At 42.0% G+C, this 17,622-nt stretch overlaps 1 protein-coding gene across 1 annotated transcript in view; it reads right to left on the reverse strand.

Annotated features, from left to right (window-relative positions):
- The window catches only part of KIF26B (kinesin family member 26B), a 905,724-nt gene that overhangs the window by 192,915 nt on the left and 695,187 nt on the right, over positions 1-17,622 (reverse strand). The window contains 1 exon segment of the mRNA XM_029593952.1: positions 7,663-7,846. Coding sequence (XP_029449812.1) covers positions 7,663-7,846 — 184 coding nt within the window.

The raw sequence follows: 17,622 nt of genomic DNA on the forward strand, positions 1-17,622 counted from the left end.
GCCTCTACTCAGTTCTGGTAAACTTACATGTGATTATGTCAAATGTGCTTAAGCTTACTCACACATCAAGCTGTTGGATAATGGGACATTTCCACGGGTAAAGTAGTATTTTACTTAGGCAATGTCTTTGAAAATGACCCTCAAAAAGAAAGCATTTCCCCTTCTTTGCTGATGATCATCATAAACATTCTTAGAATTTAATGCCACTGGTTGACAAGGTGAGTTCAGTTTTTGAGTCCAATATACTTTTACTATATTAAAAATGTATGGATCGCCCATACATATAGCTAAAAATAACAAAAAGACAGTAACAAACCAACCTGACTAACCCGATCATGAGTCCTTCTCTAGAAAAGTCAGCATATTTTCATAAATGCTAGTCTGAAAAGGTAGGTCTATAGCTCAGCTTTAAAAAAAATTTTGTGTTAGTCTTGAGTCGCAGATTGATGGGGAGCAAATTCCAAAATTCGGGAATCGCTACTGGGAATGCTCCTGATACTTTATTGATTTTAGATGAGATTACAATAACAACTAGGAATGTGCATTAGTTTGAAATGACATAGACAATATCAACAACTTTGTCTATGTCGTTTCATTTTGTTTTTGAAAAGAAATGATTAATAAACACCACAAAATTTCATGTTTTTTTTCTATTGTTGTTTGTGCCACTATTTGCAAACAGTGCACACAGGTTCCCCATGACAAACAGTGCAACCCAGGAGTCCCCAGACACCCGTGTCTCACCTCCCCAATGACCGTTGAGGTTACCATTTCCCCACAAAACATAATATTTTTAAAATTAAAACCCCTGGCACAGGTCCAGCTCCTCTTCTCCCCCCAGTGCTGGCCCACCCTAGCTAAAACGAGCCGCTGACCCCGGGCTGCTACAACCCTGTTGGCGTCCTGTACTTTGCAGCCCCAGACCTGGCACGGTGCCATGTTCTCTGCAGTGATGTCCCAGCATGGTTCCTAGCATCCTGTTTTGGGGCTACATCATGTGGCCTAGATTAAGGGCAAGCAGCAAACTCACTGGTTTTATAGGCCCAGCCTCTAGGACTTTCAGGGGCGCAGATTGATGACATCACTGCTACTCTGAAATAAAAGGAGGCTCAGTTGCCTTGGTGAATACCTGAGCAATAGGTTCTGATTCTTTGTCCTGTGCCACTGTGGTTCCTTGTTCTGCTCTTTGGTGGTCCAGCCTTGCCTTGCTGCTGCCTCAGTGGTCCAGTTTGAGGCATCTGTGGCATCCGACCTTGTTCCTGACCCTCCTCTGTTTGCCGTCAGCTCTGAATCCTGCCTTTGTTGATCCCTGCCCATTCCTGACTGCTTACAATTCTGAATCAGCCACTTTCCTATTGGAGTGTAAGCAGTGCTGTATGCTGGTTAGAATGTGTCAATCCATCAGCAGCCCCAAGGGTCTACTCACCTCAAGTCATGACAGTTTGCTCAGACCATGGACCCTGCTAATGTTCCCCTGCCATAATTTCGGCGGAATCTCTCGCAGGCATTCAGCAACAATAGAAGAACCATGATCACATTATTGGTGTCTTGCAAGACCACTCTCTGTGAATGAATAGGCTATAGTTGTCCCTAGTAATGGTTACACCACCTTTAGCTGTTCCATGACTGGTTGTTGGCCCTGCCTTCTCACAGACCATTGCTGCACTACCTCTGCCCCTGCCACCCTGATATGAAGACAATCCTAAGACCTGCAGGGGTTTCATTAATCAATGCTTGATCCATTTCTAGCTTCATCCAGCCAACTTTGCATCAGAACAAGCCAAGCCGTTATAATCTCCCTACTGTCCGTTTACTGTCAGGATCTATGACAGTAGGACAATACGTGGTGCAATTCTGCATCCTGGCATATGAGCTCTCCTGGAATGAAACAGCACAGGTGGCTATTGTTTAACATGGTCTCTTGGTCCGAATCAAGGTCTCTTGGTCCGAATCAAAGATAAGGTGGTGGGCTTTGATGACCCCACCAAGCTGGATGCCCTCATATCCCCGGCTGTGAAGGCTGATATACATTTTCAAAAAAGATTCTGAGAAAGGGAGTTGCCTCAGTGCTGTGCCTGCCTGGCTCCAAGGTTTCAAAAGCCAATGTTATCCCCTGCCCAGCCTCTGCCTCTAAGGAGGAGCCCATGCAGTTGGCTCGAGCCAAGCTCTTTGAAGAATGGTCAACCTATGCTTATACTATGCGGGCAAAGGGTCCTACACTGCATTGTACCCAGAGAAGCCAGGAAATAACCATGCCTAGGGTTAATGTGGGAAGCTACCATAGGCTATCCACTCCACTCCCTCACAAAGAGTTATTTAGACTGGCCAATTAAACTCCAGAAATAAGAGATTTTTCTCAGAGGCCTTTTTGGATTTCGGCACAGTCGGCAATTTCATTGGTAAAGCCCGGGCTAAGGAGTTCCAGATACCCTGTTTGCATTGCTTCCATCTATGGAGCGCTAGTACCTGGTGCTATTTACTACATGATGCAACCTATGACTGTAAGGGTAAGACTTTTGCATGAAGAAAACATCTCAGTCTTAATGCTATGGAAGTCCATCAACCCTGTATTACTTGGCCTGCCCTAACTACAATGTCATTGTTCAATCGTGGATTGGGAAAATGGAGGGATCCTCTCCTGAAGCACCCACTGTTTTCAAACTTGTCTGTTTCTCATACATCCTCTCAGACAGCTTGGAGCAGTGGAAGATGCCACTCTTCCAGGCTTCTCTGTGCCTTGTGCCTCTTTTGCGGTCATCTTCAGTAAAACAACAAGCTGAGATTTTACCACCCCATTGTCTCTACATCTCTGTTGTCAGCTTAATGCCTGGTAAGATTCCACTCCATGGTAGAGTTTTCCATTATCCATTCCAGAGACCACAGCTATGTGCGAATACACCTGGAAGAACTTCAAGAGAGGGTTCATTACACCATCCACCTCTCCTTCCAGAACGGTATTCTTCTTTTGAAAAATGGTGCGGGAAACCCATTGCCCTTATCATGTGATAGGGGCTGCACAATGGCACCGTTAGCCCCTGTCTCATGATGGGGTAAAGGGTGGCCATCTCCATTTTGAATAATGGCAGCCATTGGGCCAGGAGCAGTAGGTCACTCCCGGGTCTCTGCTAGACCACCAGGGATATTTGGTGAGACCTGGGTGGGTAGGGTGTGGGATAGGGTGGGAAGCTATTGGGTAGGATGAATATTTTAATAAACAGGAATGGTTGGGGTGGGTTCTGTTTTTGGTTTTTGTTTTAAAACATGAAGCAAAAAAAAAAACTATCCAGGATGGACCTGTAATGGCCCATCCACGAAACAAGAGGCAAAATGGAATGAAACACTTTTTGGGCTACCACCCCTAGTCAGAAGTATTTAAATGTCTTTATCTTATCTCCCTATCTTGTCGTTCCTCTAAGGTATATATGTTTAAATCTTTAAGTCTGCCCCCACATCCTTTAAAATGAAGACCAATGGCCATTTTATTAGCCACCCTCTGGACCAACTCCAACCGGTTTATATCCTTTTGAAGATGCAGTCTCCAGAACTACACACATTATGAGCATTTCAAATGAGGTCTCACCATGAACTTATATAGGTGCAATATCACCTCCCCTTTTCTGCTGACCGTTCCTCTTCCTATGCAGCCAAGCATCTTTCTGGATTTTGCTTTATCCATTATGGCCACCTTGAAATCATCAGATACAATCATTCCCAGGACCCACTCTTGTTTTGTGCATAGAAGAATTTCACCTCCTACACTGTACCACTCCCCTTGGGTTTTTGCAGCCCAAATGCATCATTCTACATCAGGAGTGGATTGGCCTATCAGGGCTTCGGGCATGCCCCAGTGGGCCAGTCAGGGCAGACACGTGACACTGGTATTGATTGCAGCAGCTCCATGCCTGTGGAGTCGCTGCGATTAACACCTGGCCGCCGCAGCTGTTCTGGTGCAGCGAGAGCTTGCATCGAGGCTCTCTGCTTACTTCTGTTTTTTGTTTTTGGTTTTTTTTTCTTTTACTGCAGCTGCAGTCGCAGTTCCAATGTTTCTCTTTTATTTGTTGTATTCGAAGCTGCAGCGAGGCTCTATAGGCCTGCATTTTTGTTATGTTTTTTTCTTTTCCACAGTGTTGCTGATCTCCGTGGAATAACTCTCCTCCCCTCCCCTCACCACTGCAGTGGCGGGAAATGCTCAGAAGACCTCACACCACCCTGTTGCTCTCTTTGCCTTGTGAGGCAGCCAGCAGACCTCACGCTGCTGCCTCACCACGGCTGAAGGCCCCCCCTTATGTTGAGGCTGTGGCAAAAAATAACCCTCACTGCCACATCAGGCATTTTTGCCTACCTCTTTCCATAACAGGGTCATCAGCTGGTAACACTCCTGCCCACCAGTGTAAGTATTTTTTTTTGTTACATATTCAGAGATGTAAGGGGAAAATAGAGAGAGTGGGAGTATGCATATGTGCGTATGTGTCAGAGGGTGCAAGGCAGTGTGTGTGTCAGCGGATGTGACTGAGCATGTGTGTGTGTCTATTTCAGCCAGTGGGTGTGACTGACTTGTGCATATATGTGTCAGTGGGTTCGAGGGAGCATGTGTGTGTATGTCAGGGGGTCTGAGGAAGCGTGTGTGTGTGCGTGTGTCAGTGGGTGCGAGGAAGTGTGTGTGTGTGTCAGCAGGTGGGAGAGAGCATGTGTGTATGTATGTGTCACTGGGGGTATGTGAGTGAATGTGTCAGCGGGTGCGAGGGAGTGTGTGTATATGTGTGTGTCAGCATATGTGTGATGGAAGAGAAAGTTTGTGCACTCCCTCACCCCCACTAATCCAGAACAATCTCAGGGTGACTAGAAAGTATAGAAAGTTGGGGATTTTTTAAATTCTTATTGATTTTAATTATTAGGTGTTATCTGATGGGTCTACAGTTTATTGGTTTTTGGGAAATTTTTTAAAGTTTTATATGAGTTCAACTACTGGATGTTCAGCTGTTTTGAACTATTTATTCTTTTTATTGGTATAGCTTTACTATTGCTGATTTATGTTTCTTTATTTCATTAATTGATATATTTTGAGGAATGGTAATGTTTCTCTTTTTTCATTGTTGCACTGTATATAGGATCTAGCTTGTTACAATTTCCAATTCAGTTTTTATTCTGCACATTTCTATTTATACTTTATGGTCTCTTTATTCAGTATTTGGTAAGGGTTGATCTGTGCTTTGCATATGTGACAAAGGTGAGGTATTCTGCTAGCATGTAATTTCTGTGTAGGAACCTATAGTATCTTAACTTGTTCTGGTTTCCAAATTGGTGTTTTAGAATCTGATGTAATATTTGTAGCATTGCTTTTTCATAGGTAGGGTTGTCATTGTTTGAATGCTGGCTGTTATTGCTGTTTTGGTATTGGAGTTTTGTTATATTTTAATTGTAATTCACTTTACTTAAGGTTTTCTGAAAGCTGAACCCATACCCAACATCTGTTACAATAGACTAAATCCACAATACCAAGGAAGAGTAATTCTGCACGTAATATATGCAAACCAAGGGAAATCAGCAGAATAGTTCAGAATCCACACGTTAGTTTGAATAAAGCAATTACTTATTTATTGTGGCAACTCCACAGTTTTTAATGCAACACAATTCTTTAAATTTTATTTTCTTTAAATTTCAATTGTTGGGGGATTTGTTAAAATTTAAAGAGACCATTAAAAACTGTGGAGTTGCCGCAATAAATAAGTAATTGCTTTATTCAAACTAACATGTGGATTCTGAACTATTCTGCTCGTTTCCCTTGGTTTGCACAATAGACTTAATGCAATATGAGATCCAAGTGTTTCTTTTTTTTTTTTTTATTTTGCAGGGTTTTCTGGTTGCCACCCCAGGAGTGCATGTAAATATAATATACATGCTATAAGTGATACTTTTACCTCATAAGATTATACTTTGAATGTTCTTTTTAGTGTAAAAACAGTTATAAATGCATAATTTTTAACTGTGTGTGGGGAGGGAGGGACTGGGAGGCACAAGGCTGTAAGATTCACCTGTGCCACCTAAAACCCTTGCAGCAGCCCTGGCTGCATTGGATCCACCTGGAAAAGCAGGATTCTGGAGCTGTACTGTTTTGGGTCCTGTGGCTCTCTCCAGTCTCGGCCAGGGCTTCGTTTTAAGTCCTTGAGGAACAGACATATGTCTGGTCTCCCTGCCCCTGGAGTAGGTAGGCACTGCAGAGTCTGGGAAACCTTAGAAGCAGCAGACTCTGTAGCGCTCATTCAATGGGCTTCCGCTGGAATGGTGGCAGGGGCACGGAGAAGTGGAAGCAAGCTAAGGTCACTAAAAGGAATGGGGTAAGCCAAGAGGAAGTGCCTGTGCAGTGTTGGGGAGGCTTCTGAAAGGGTTGGCTAGCTGTGGAACCAGTGAGTCTCCTGGAGTGGGGGTGCCAAGAAGGGTGGGGGTGGGAATGAGAAAGGGAGAGGGCTGCTGCAGGCTGGGGAAGGGCTGGCAGCAAGCAAAAGCTTTTTACATAACGCTGTGTCAGTACTGGAGCTGGGGCACTCACTGTGTGAACATATGAGCAACAGCAAAATGACAGAATGTGTGTCAGAGACAGAGAGAGAGTGTGTGTCTGTCTTTCTCCCTGACACAAAAAGACACCCATACATGCTTTTTTTCTATGACATACCCAGACACTGAGAGCAAGTGTGTGTGTGTGGGTATCTTTGTGTCAGAGAAAGAGACCCACACACATCCTCTCTCAGACACAAAGTACGTGTCTGAAAGAGTGTGTGTGGGTGTTTGTGTCTGGGAGACTGTGTATGTGTCTGACAGTGGCTGGCAGTGTGGTTGTTACATTACTTGGCAACTGGTTCAAGAGCTGATTGGATGGCAAGAGACTTTAATACTAAATCATGAATCCAAGATATATATGAGAGATGAAACTAGACTTGGGAGCAGATGGCAACCGATTGCACGGATGGAAGGGTGTGGTCTAGGGTGTGTTCTACTACTTAGTTATTTAGGAAATATGTGAAATTTATGTTGCAGATTTTTTGGCTCAATTCTGCCAGGCTCCAGGTCACAAGATATACATCTGAAGGGACAGTTTGGTGTGCTTTTGGGAATTGTTGAAACACATCCTAGAGTGAAAACGCACAAGGTAATCAGATAGATACCGGTTTTGAAAAAAATCCCCTTGGCTGATATTATCCTGCAGTCCGCCCCTGTTCTACATTTTTAGCATTAAATCTTACCTACCAGGTTCCAGATCATTCCTTGATCCTGCCTCATATTGTCCAACACCTTCCTGGGTGTCTACCAGTTGCAAATTTTGGTATCATCCACAAGAAGACAAGCCTTTCCCAATAGCCCTTCTGCAACAAATCTTATGAAAATACTGAAAAGAACTGGTCCAAAGACCAATGCCTATAGTATACTGCTAGTTAGGGAAACCTCACAACCACAATTCCATAGTTTAAAGGTATACTGCATACTTTATAGCTGATATAACCCAAGCACTACAAAGAGTGGTGGAAAGATCCTGTAATATCATTTCCCTGTTTAAAATGTATAAACAATTTGAAAAAACAAGCATAGTGCATTTTTAAACTGACTGTTGCCTTTCCTATGGTGCAGCTTTATATGCTGTAAATGTTCAAGAACCTCCCAATTACTTACTTCCACCTTTCCCGCTCTTTTCCATGCGGTACTGGTAAATGTGCAGGGTGAAGAGCATGTGGGAGTTCCTGTGGTCCTCCTCATCACAGTCCCGCTGGCTGCTATGCCGAGAGGCAATGGCGGCGTCCAGGAAGAAGGCAGCCTTCTCTGCTGTGGGGGCACGGAGCTCACTCTGGTTCTGAAGCTGCAAGAACAGACCAAGGGAAAAAAGACAGGATTAGAAAAGATGTTGCTTGGATGAAAAAAAGATGGGGGTTTTCTACAGTACCAACTAGATTCCTCAAATTGTAAAGCTGCCCGTTTCCAAACAGTGCTATTCCGTTCAGTAGCTTTTTTGTAGGCCTCCTTTCTTTCCTGTCACAATATATATTTTTCTTTTTTTTTTGGTGTGCTTTTTGACATGTTTTGGAATATCAAAGTACTCACTGAAGACTACATGCAAAGCTTTTAAAATTTTCTTCCCTGAACCAAACCTTCAGCTGTATGTATTACGTTTGGCAGTGTAAGGCCTGCATAGGATCTGAGGAAGCTCAGTACAGCATTGCCCCAGTTCAGAAGGGTGGATGTGGATAAGTAGAAAAACCTTTCCAAAAAAACTTTAAACACCAACATTTCTTTAGTAATGAAAGAAATCAGAAAGAAAAAAAAAAGGATCCTAAAGATTCTTGTTTGTTTTAATTGCCACCTATTTTTCAGATATTGATGTTTATCCTACTTTCTGAGGGGAAAGAAGAGTTGACTATTTATTTAATTATTATTATTTTTTATTTGGGGGCTTTCATATACTGTCCTTCGGAACACGATCAGGACGGTTTATAAGATTAAAACATACACAGTATAAAACTTACAAATTAAAACAATACATAATTACAACAATAAAACATAGACGACAGTAAATCTCAAAATTCACTTTTATAAATCAATTCAACTTCATAGGCGGCTTTAAGTGGTAAGATCAATGGTTCTCAAAATAGCTTTCCAGACTCATTTGATTTCGTAGGCTAACTTGAATAGCTAAGTTTTTAATTCTTTTTTTAAACACTTTGAAGTGTGAACACACCCGTAGCACTTCTGGCATAGTATTCCATAGCTTTGGGCCTGCAACCGAGATAGCACGCTCTCAAAGTTTGCCAGGATGTGCGCTTTCTACTGATGGTATATCCGCCATGTCTGTGTGTCTGTCCTCTCTCCCACCAATAATCTTTTTCCTCAGTGTCCTACTGACATGAAATTCTGAGGACATATCAAGAGGAACATGAGGATTGTAACTGGGATTTTTTTTTTTAATTCACCCTTGTGTGGACATGCACACGTCCCGGAAATTAGGCTAGATTAGTTCTGAGTAGAACTTCTTGTTTTCCCCTAATACTGCTGCTTCAACCTATGACAGAAGATAATTTATTTTCTGTTTTCTAGATGATTATGAAGCAGGTATCTTGAATTCAACATTCATTTATTTTGTTTCTATGCTATGACAGAACATTTTCTGAAAGTAGTACCATATTTTCTGTAATTCCAGACCACGTTCCATTTAGGTATCATAGATGTCAGAATTTCAACAAGGAGCACATAGTCACTTATGAAAACATTTTTAAAAAACTTAAACTAAAAGATACTTTGGAGTCAAAATACCAACTTCTTCTTCAACCGCAAGAAAAGAAAAAATGTCTTTCCTTGGTTTGTGGCCGCCTTTATCCCAGGAGCAAGCTATAAATGTTAAGGATTGCTCCATAGTGCAACCGAACCATGAGTTTTGTGTGCAGTTCTGGTCATCACATCTCTAAAAAGATATAGCAAATTTAGAAAAGGTATAGAGACGTGCAACCAAAATGAAAAAGCAGCTGGAACAATTCTCCTATGAGGAAAGGCTAAAGAGGTTAGGACTCTTCAGCATGGAGATGAGACGGCTGAAGGGAGTTATGATAGAGGTCTATAAAGTAATAAGTGGAGTGGAACGAGTAAACATTAATCGATTGTTTACTCTTTCAAACAGTACAAAGATTAGGGAACACACAATGAAGTTACTAGGTGATACATTTAAAACTTAAAAAACAAAATATTTTTTTTACTTAACACATAATTAAGCTCTGGAATTCATTGCCTGAGGATGTGGTGAAAGTTAAGTGTAGCTGCATTTTAAAAAGGTTTGGAGAAGTTCCTATCGGAAAAGCCCATAAACCAAACCATTACTAAGGTGGAATTGCAGAAATCCACTGCTTATCTCCATGGAATACGCAACATAGAATCTATCTACCCCTTGTGATCCTGCCAGGTACTTGTGGCCTGTTGGAAACCTTTGGTCTAACCCAGTATGGCACATCTTATGTTCTTAAGGAATATCAAGCTTTTCTGTTTCTTATTCTATTTATATCTTAATTTTTAAAATTAAAGATGAAAGTTGGGATTTATTTCACAACAGGTTGGCTCATGGGAAACCTGCCATTTGAACAATGTAGAGAATCTCCATGTGTTTCTGTGTAATAGTTTCACACAAACATACACATACAATAGAGTTTCAATTGTTTATGTACATGATAGGAAAGCTGTATTTCATACAGTACACAACAGGTTAAACCATCTCAGCAGATCAAGGAAGAACTAAGATCTACACAGGTGATTTGGATTTCCATGTTGTGTTTTAGGTACAAGTACATTTTATACTTTTGTCTCGTTTGGTATAACTTATTGTATACATTATTATATACAAACACATGATTTAAAAATACCTCCCCATATCTCATTCACACATACACCATTCACACCACATTCTTAAAACCCGCAAATCCAAATGTCCAACACTATAGGATTCTATTTGTTTCGCCCACCTTAGGCTTCCTCAGGGATTATAACAAATAATTTTTTCATGATGTTTTCTTTAATTGTACTTATATACTACTTCTCCTATTAGTTTCTTCTCTTGTAGTACTTAACATCCCTCGTTGTTCTTCAATCATTAATACACTAAAGGGTAAATTTTCAAAGGGTTGCGAACCGCCATCATGCCTCCGGGACTGCCCTCGGACCGACGACATGCCCCCGAAAACCTATCCCTGCCTCCCCCTGCGTGCGCCGAGCCTATCTTGCATAGGCTCGGCGGCGCGCGCAAGCCTCGGGATGCCCGTAAGTCCCGGGACTTCGAATAAGGGGCTGGCTGGGGGCGTGTCCGGGGGCGTGCCGTCAGTCCGAGGGCAGTCCTGGAGGCGTGATGGCGGTCCGGGGGCGGGGCCGAGTGCTCTGGCACAACGGCCTGTGCCGGGGCAGGGAGCCAGCGGTGTGCGCAAGTTATGTCTGCCAGAGACAGGCGTAACTCCTCGAAATAAGGTAGGGGGGGGGATTTAGTTAGGGCATGCGATAGCAAAAGAGGCATGGTTTATGCCAATATTCAGTTTATCACAATTTGCACTAATTACCTATGCGAAGAGCTAAATTAGTGCAAATTGTGATAATATTATCAGAATGTGCCAGACCTGTTGTATTTCCTGCATACAAATTTCCTGCATACAACCACTGGGGAATGAGAGAGAGAGAGAGAGGTATTTGTATCCCTATGGGAGGCCCACCTAGTAACTCGAGGTGAGGGTTAGGTATTAGTGTAGGGGGTTAGGGGCCACTTTGACATTGAAAGTGAGACGTACGAACAGAACAGTGGTCTCTTGTGAAGAGTTAATGACCTTCGGAGTGAGGAAACTCACTCCAAGATGAGATTTGGGCAATGTTCTCTCCATCTAGCTTGATGTTACCCAGGTAGAGAGTCCATCAAGCTTTCAATGTCAAAGTGGCCCCTAACCCCCTACACTCATACCTAACCCTCACCTCGAGTTACTAGGTGGGCCTACCACAGGGATACAAATACCTATCTAGGGAGATGACATTATGGCTAGTGTGTCTCTCTCTCTCTCTCTCTCTCCAAGAGCTTCAATTCACCTAAAATAGGCCTTGCGGGGGACATCATGAAAGGCAATGTCACGGCAGCTATTGCACAGCTTAATGCTAATCAAAAAGATGTAGTTAAAATCAGCATTAAGTCTGTGTGATAGCTCTTCGCAGACAGGCAAATCCAGCCCACTCCCTCCTGTTTTCCAAATTTGCATCGCACCATACGATATGGTGCTATCGCATGCGATAAGCCCTTAACGCATGCGAAAATGCCTTAGCGATTTTGATAAATGACCCCCTTTGTTGGCTAGGCTTGTTAAGAAGAGAGTGGGCAAAGTCACTTATCATTTCTCTCCATGATTTACCGGTAATTTATTTACTTATATGATGTACGCGTGCCCTTCCCAGCTATTTAAAATTCGTGTAGTTCCTGCACGGCCCACTAACGCAGATTTGTGGCCGTTTTTGTACACACAAGGCTTTTAAAATCTACCTTTGTTTATTATTTTATACTTACTGTTGAACTACTTGGCCAGGTAATGCTTTATATTTGCCAAAACTGTTCTGTTTGAGAACAATGTCTTTTTATATGTATATTGTATGCCAAAAATAAAGTTGTTAAATAAAGAGTTTAAAAAAAAATCACCTTGGCAGACACCGTTCTTATGTTGTCTAAATCCCTTCAAGCTCTCAAACAGGCCTTTTAGTCTTCAGACCTCCCAAGGATTTTTAGAAAATCCTTCAGGTTTCCACAGTTACTCACTGATGGCTGAGTTGACCCGGACAAATCCTCTTTTTCTCCTTAGGGTTAGGTCACCCTGCCACATTCCACGCCACTTAGGAGAAAGAGATACCTTCCCTTCTCCCATGGATGAATTGGGCACCCTGAGTCTGCATGCAGCCCCTGAACTGCCTCTCCCCAGTCTCCTCACTCATCCCATTTATTTATATGCATTTGATATTCCCCATTTCCCTAAAGGTTGGCCCAAAGTGGATGACATAAAATAAAGGCAGTGAGTACATAAGTAATGTAGAGTTTTTGTTAGTGTTTCTTATGTAAAATATGGTCCTAAGATGCACCTTTAAATTGTGAATTAAAATGTGATTGCTGCTATGTAAATTTATATGCACATATGAGTTAATTTTCAAAGCAATTACATATATAAAATTAGCATATAAGTAGCTTGTATTCATGTATATGCTATTTTAGACAATACACACCACCAATGCAGAGTAAACAACACACACATACAGATAAATATCAAACCAAAGAGATGTATGGCACATAAGCGTGGCTGTTCAATACATGAATCTACAACTCTATTAGGCCTACAGGAGAAAATCTAGTTTTACAATGTACACTTATTAGAGATAAGAACCCCAACACAGCCGTGTTTCGCACCAAGGCTGCATCGGGGGTACCGGCGGTGGGTACTCACATCTGCAAATGAAAACAGTATTGAACAGAAGGCAGGCACAGAAAATATTAAAATGTTTCAAATCTAATATAAAAATAGAGGATCACTAGAGAATACCAAGCAGCGATAGAACACAGTGTATAATTCCTGGGCCAACCCAGCAACGCAATGCTGTGGGAACTGCATACAGAAACAGTACAATAAAGGAACAACGTTTGAACTATGGGGGAAGCAAAAAAAAAAAGGGGTGGGGAGGGGGAAGGGGAGACTGGGGAAAAAAAGGGAGGAAGCAAAAAAAAACACAAACGGTGGATTTTTGAATTAAATTTCTTAGCCCCCCAAAGGTCTTAATCAGGAGATTCAATGATGGTCTTTCTTTTAATGGGTACCACCCACCCTTTCATCTTGCAGTTCTTTGAGTGCTCCTGTTCTGCCCAGTTGTCGTTTAGTTCATCTCCTTTACCCTTTCCCCCCTCCTTCCCCCTCTCTCCCCCTCTCTTTCCCCCATCCTTTTCCCTTTTCCCTTCCCTCCTTCGCTGCTCCCCCTCCCCCCCGTTCTACTGTAATTGGTCAGGTGCCTTTGGTCCCCCCTCCTCAAAATATATCTTTTGCTCCTTCTCCATTCATCACTCTCTTTGGATTGGTCGTTGACAAGTCATGTGAGTGAGTTTGGCACACTACTTCTCTTTATCTCGTCCTAAACCTTGGACCTCTTTGGCACATTTTTTAGATTATTGCTGGAGGAATTGCTGCCATTGCAAATCTCTTTAAAGTAAGTTTCTCTCCTTTCATTCGTGGTTTTATCTGCCACCAGCTTGCCCTCTCACAAATAACTCTTCCTTTTTTTACAGTCTGAATTGTTAGTCTTCATTCTCCTTAAGGAAACCGTTTTCTGTGTAAAGGTATTTACATGCAACACTTTCATATCAACTTTTTTGAATCATACATGAGTGCTTTTTAAGTTCCCGTCTCTCTGTTCCATGGCTGCTGTGGCTTTCTCCCATGCTTCGTCTACGAGCTTCTTATTGACTTCATAAGAACATAAGAAATTGTCATGCTGGTTCAGACCAAGGGTCCATCAAGCCCAGCATCCTGTTTCCAACAGAGGCCAAACCAGGCCACAAGAACCTGGCAATTACCCAAACACCAAGAAGGTCCCATGCCACTGATGCAATTAATAACAGTGGCTATTCCGTAAATAAACTTGATTAATAGCCATTAATGGACTTCTCCTCCAAGAACCCATTAAAACCTTTTTTGAACCCAGCTACACTAACTGCACTAACCACATCCTCTGGCAACAAATTCCAAAGCTTTATTGTGCATTGGGTTCAATTTCAATTTATTTAATCTTTTGCTGTCTTCTATGAATCTATTTCATCGAATGGAAATAGGGAGGGAACTAGGAACCAGCCAATCACGTTGCCAAGCATAGGTTATAAAATTTCACGCCCTGTGCGCGAGTCATGGGCTGCCCACACATTCGCACAAGGATTTTAAAATCCAGCGCGCATGTATGTGCAGCTATCGGATTTTATAACATGCGCATGGATGCACGCGTGTGGGTCTTAAAATCGACCCCTTAGTGTCTAACAGTTTGAAAATTCATTTCTCTTTTAGGTGGGTAAATTCTGACATCTTATGGTGATGGTGGTGGGTGGGGCTGAAGGGGGCAGGAGATTTTCAACATCAAGACTAAGGGGCCGATATTCAGTGCCACTTAGCCAGATAAGTTTAGATTTATCCAGCTAAGGGGCAGCGTTTAAATATTTGGATGCATTCAATGGTTCCCACTTAGCCAGATAACTATTCATCAGCTAAATAGTTATCCAGCTAAGTGTTGGACAGGACAGTGCATTCTGGGCCATGGCTACTTATCCAGCTAACTTAGAGATAAATGAAGATATTCACTCTTATCTGGCTAGGGGGGTCATTTATCAAAATGCAATAAGGCATTTTTGCATGTGAAAAACCCCATTAACACATGTGATCACACCATATTGTATGGTGTGATGCAAATAGGAGGAGTGTGGGCTAGCCTGTCAAGAGCTATTGCACAGCCATAATGCCAATTTTAACTATGCCTCTTTGGATTGTGTTAGCTAAGGTTTCATTGCCATGTCTCCTGTAAGTCCTATGAGAGAGAGAGAGAGAGAGACAGAGAGAGAGAGAGACAGAGAGAGAGAGACTGGCCATAATATCATGGCCCATAGGTAGGTATTTGTATCCCTATGGTAGGCCCACCTAGTAACTCGAGGTGGGGTTTAGGTAAGAGTGTAGGGGGTTAGGGGCCACTTTGACATGCTACGTGACACCTACGAACAGAACAGTGGTCTCTTGTGAAGATTTGCTGGCCTTCGAAGTGAGGAAACTCACTCCAAGATGAGATTTGGCCAATGTTCTCTCAACCTAGCTTGATGTTACCCAGGTAGAGAGTCCATCAAGCTAGGTTGAGAGAACCTTGCCCAAATCTCATCTTGGAGTGAGTTTCCTCACTCCAAAGGCCAGCAAATCTTCACAAGAGACCACTGTTCTGTTCGTAGGTGTCACGTAGAATGTCAAAGTGGCCCCTAACCCCCTACACTCTTACCTAAACCCCACCTCGAGTTACTAGGTGGGCCTACCATAGGGATACAAATACCTACCTATGGGCAATGATATTATGGCCAGTCTCTCTCTCTCTTTCTCTCTCTCTCCCTCTCTCCCCTTCCCCCCCCCATGTGTCTAGGACCATTAACAATGGTCCCCTTGTGGTTGAATGAAGGAAATACAACAGGTCTGGCACTTATCACAGAATCTGAAAATGGTATCACAAATTGCACTAACTTAGCTCTTCACACAGGTAATTAGTGCAAATTGCAATAAATGCCATATTAGCATAAAATACACCCCTTTTGCTATCGCATGCGGTACTTACCGCATCTTGATAAATCCACCCCTAAATTAGCCAGATAAGTTAGACCTTCTACTGAGCAGGTCTAAAGTTAGCTGGATAAAATTATCTAGCTATATTCAATGGCGTAGCCAGATACTGTTTTTAATTTGGACCTCTGAACGTCTGGCAATCTTTAAAAGCTCATTCCACTTTTTGTATCTAACAGATTTATAACTTTGGACACAGACAAGTCTCTGAACACCTTTGATCAAGAAATCACTTCTATAAAACGTTCTACAGAGCCTTTACAAATTCTGATGTTTTGCATTTTGGGGCATAAATTCCACAGTACTTTTTGCAGTATTTTCTGTAGGCAAGATATTTCCTATGAAATATTTTTATTTCCAGGAACATAAAAGTCTTAGGGAAAAGATATACTTTCAAAACTGTGCAAGCAAACTCACTTGCAGGCTTTTTACACTCATTGGGGTTAGTTTTATAATAGCTTGCATAAATTTGATGCCAAATTTGCACATATATTACACCAATTTTCAAAACAAATTAACATATGTACATTTGCATTGAAAATTCTACCACCAAAACTATCAACACACCATTACGCCTGCTATTATGTGTACATGAATTTTTTGAGAAATTTTACATACATGTATTTGAAAATGCAAAACCATGAACATAAGTACAAATTCCCTTCCCAGCCCCACCGCAGGGATGCCTCCACTCACTGTGGATACATATATGTGCACAGATTTACCTGAATATCAGGTGGGCAACTGTATAACAGATCATTCCCCCAGATAAAGCATTGTTTTACATAGAGAAATGCCTTTGAAAATTACTCTAATTTCTCCATGCTTTAGTCACAAATATAAATCTGGATCATAGTGTAATCTATCCTCAGGACTACAATTTTTAAGAAGAAATCGAGGGGTGACCCTGACATCTGTGCTGATCAAAATGGCGGAGGTTATTGTTAAGAGCTGAATTACTGGGCATATGAATCCTGCCCCCTGCAAGGATTTAGCAAAGGGAAATCGTCTCACTAATCTCTAGAATTTTTTGAAGGTATAATTAAGCAGGTATAATCAAGGGAGGAGGAATAGCCTAGTGGTTAGAGCAATGGGCTATGAACCAGGAGACGAGGGTTCGAGTCCTGCTGTCACTCCTCCATTGCCTCAGGTACAAACTTAGATTACAAGCCCTCTGAGGATAGGGAAATACCTACAATACCTGACTGTAAACTGATCTGACTAAATGTTGGTATGTATAAATAAATAAATGTATGTATGTATGTGCATGGTTGTGAGGTAAAAGAGGCTATTTTAGCCCAAAGATCTTCATTCAAAAATTGGAAGAAGGATCAAACAGAAGAAAAAGGATAAAGCATAAGTGCTGGCAAGTTAAATGTAAGACATTGATAAGACAGGCTAAGAGAGAATTTGAAAAGAAGTTGGCCACAGAGGCAAAAATTCACAGTAAAAACCTGCAAGGGAGTGTGGACTGTTAGATGATCGAGAGGTTAAAGGGGCACTTAAACAAGATAAGACCATCGCAGAAAGATTAAACAATTTCTTTGCTTCGGTGTTTACTGAAGAGGATGTTGGGGAGATACCTGTTCCAGAGAAGGTTTTCATGGGTAATGATTCAGATGGACTAAACCAAATCATGGTGAATCTAGAAAATGTGGAAGGTCTCATTGACAAACTGAAGAGTAGTAAATCACCTTGACCAGATGGTATACATCCCAGGAAGGGATGTATACCATCTGAAGGA

This window comes from Rhinatrema bivittatum, chromosome 3 (genome assembly GCF_901001135.1).
Source record: "Rhinatrema bivittatum chromosome 3, aRhiBiv1.1, whole genome shotgun sequence".
In the NCBI taxonomy this organism is placed as follows: Eukaryota; Metazoa; Chordata; class Amphibia; order Gymnophiona; family Rhinatrematidae; genus Rhinatrema; species Rhinatrema bivittatum.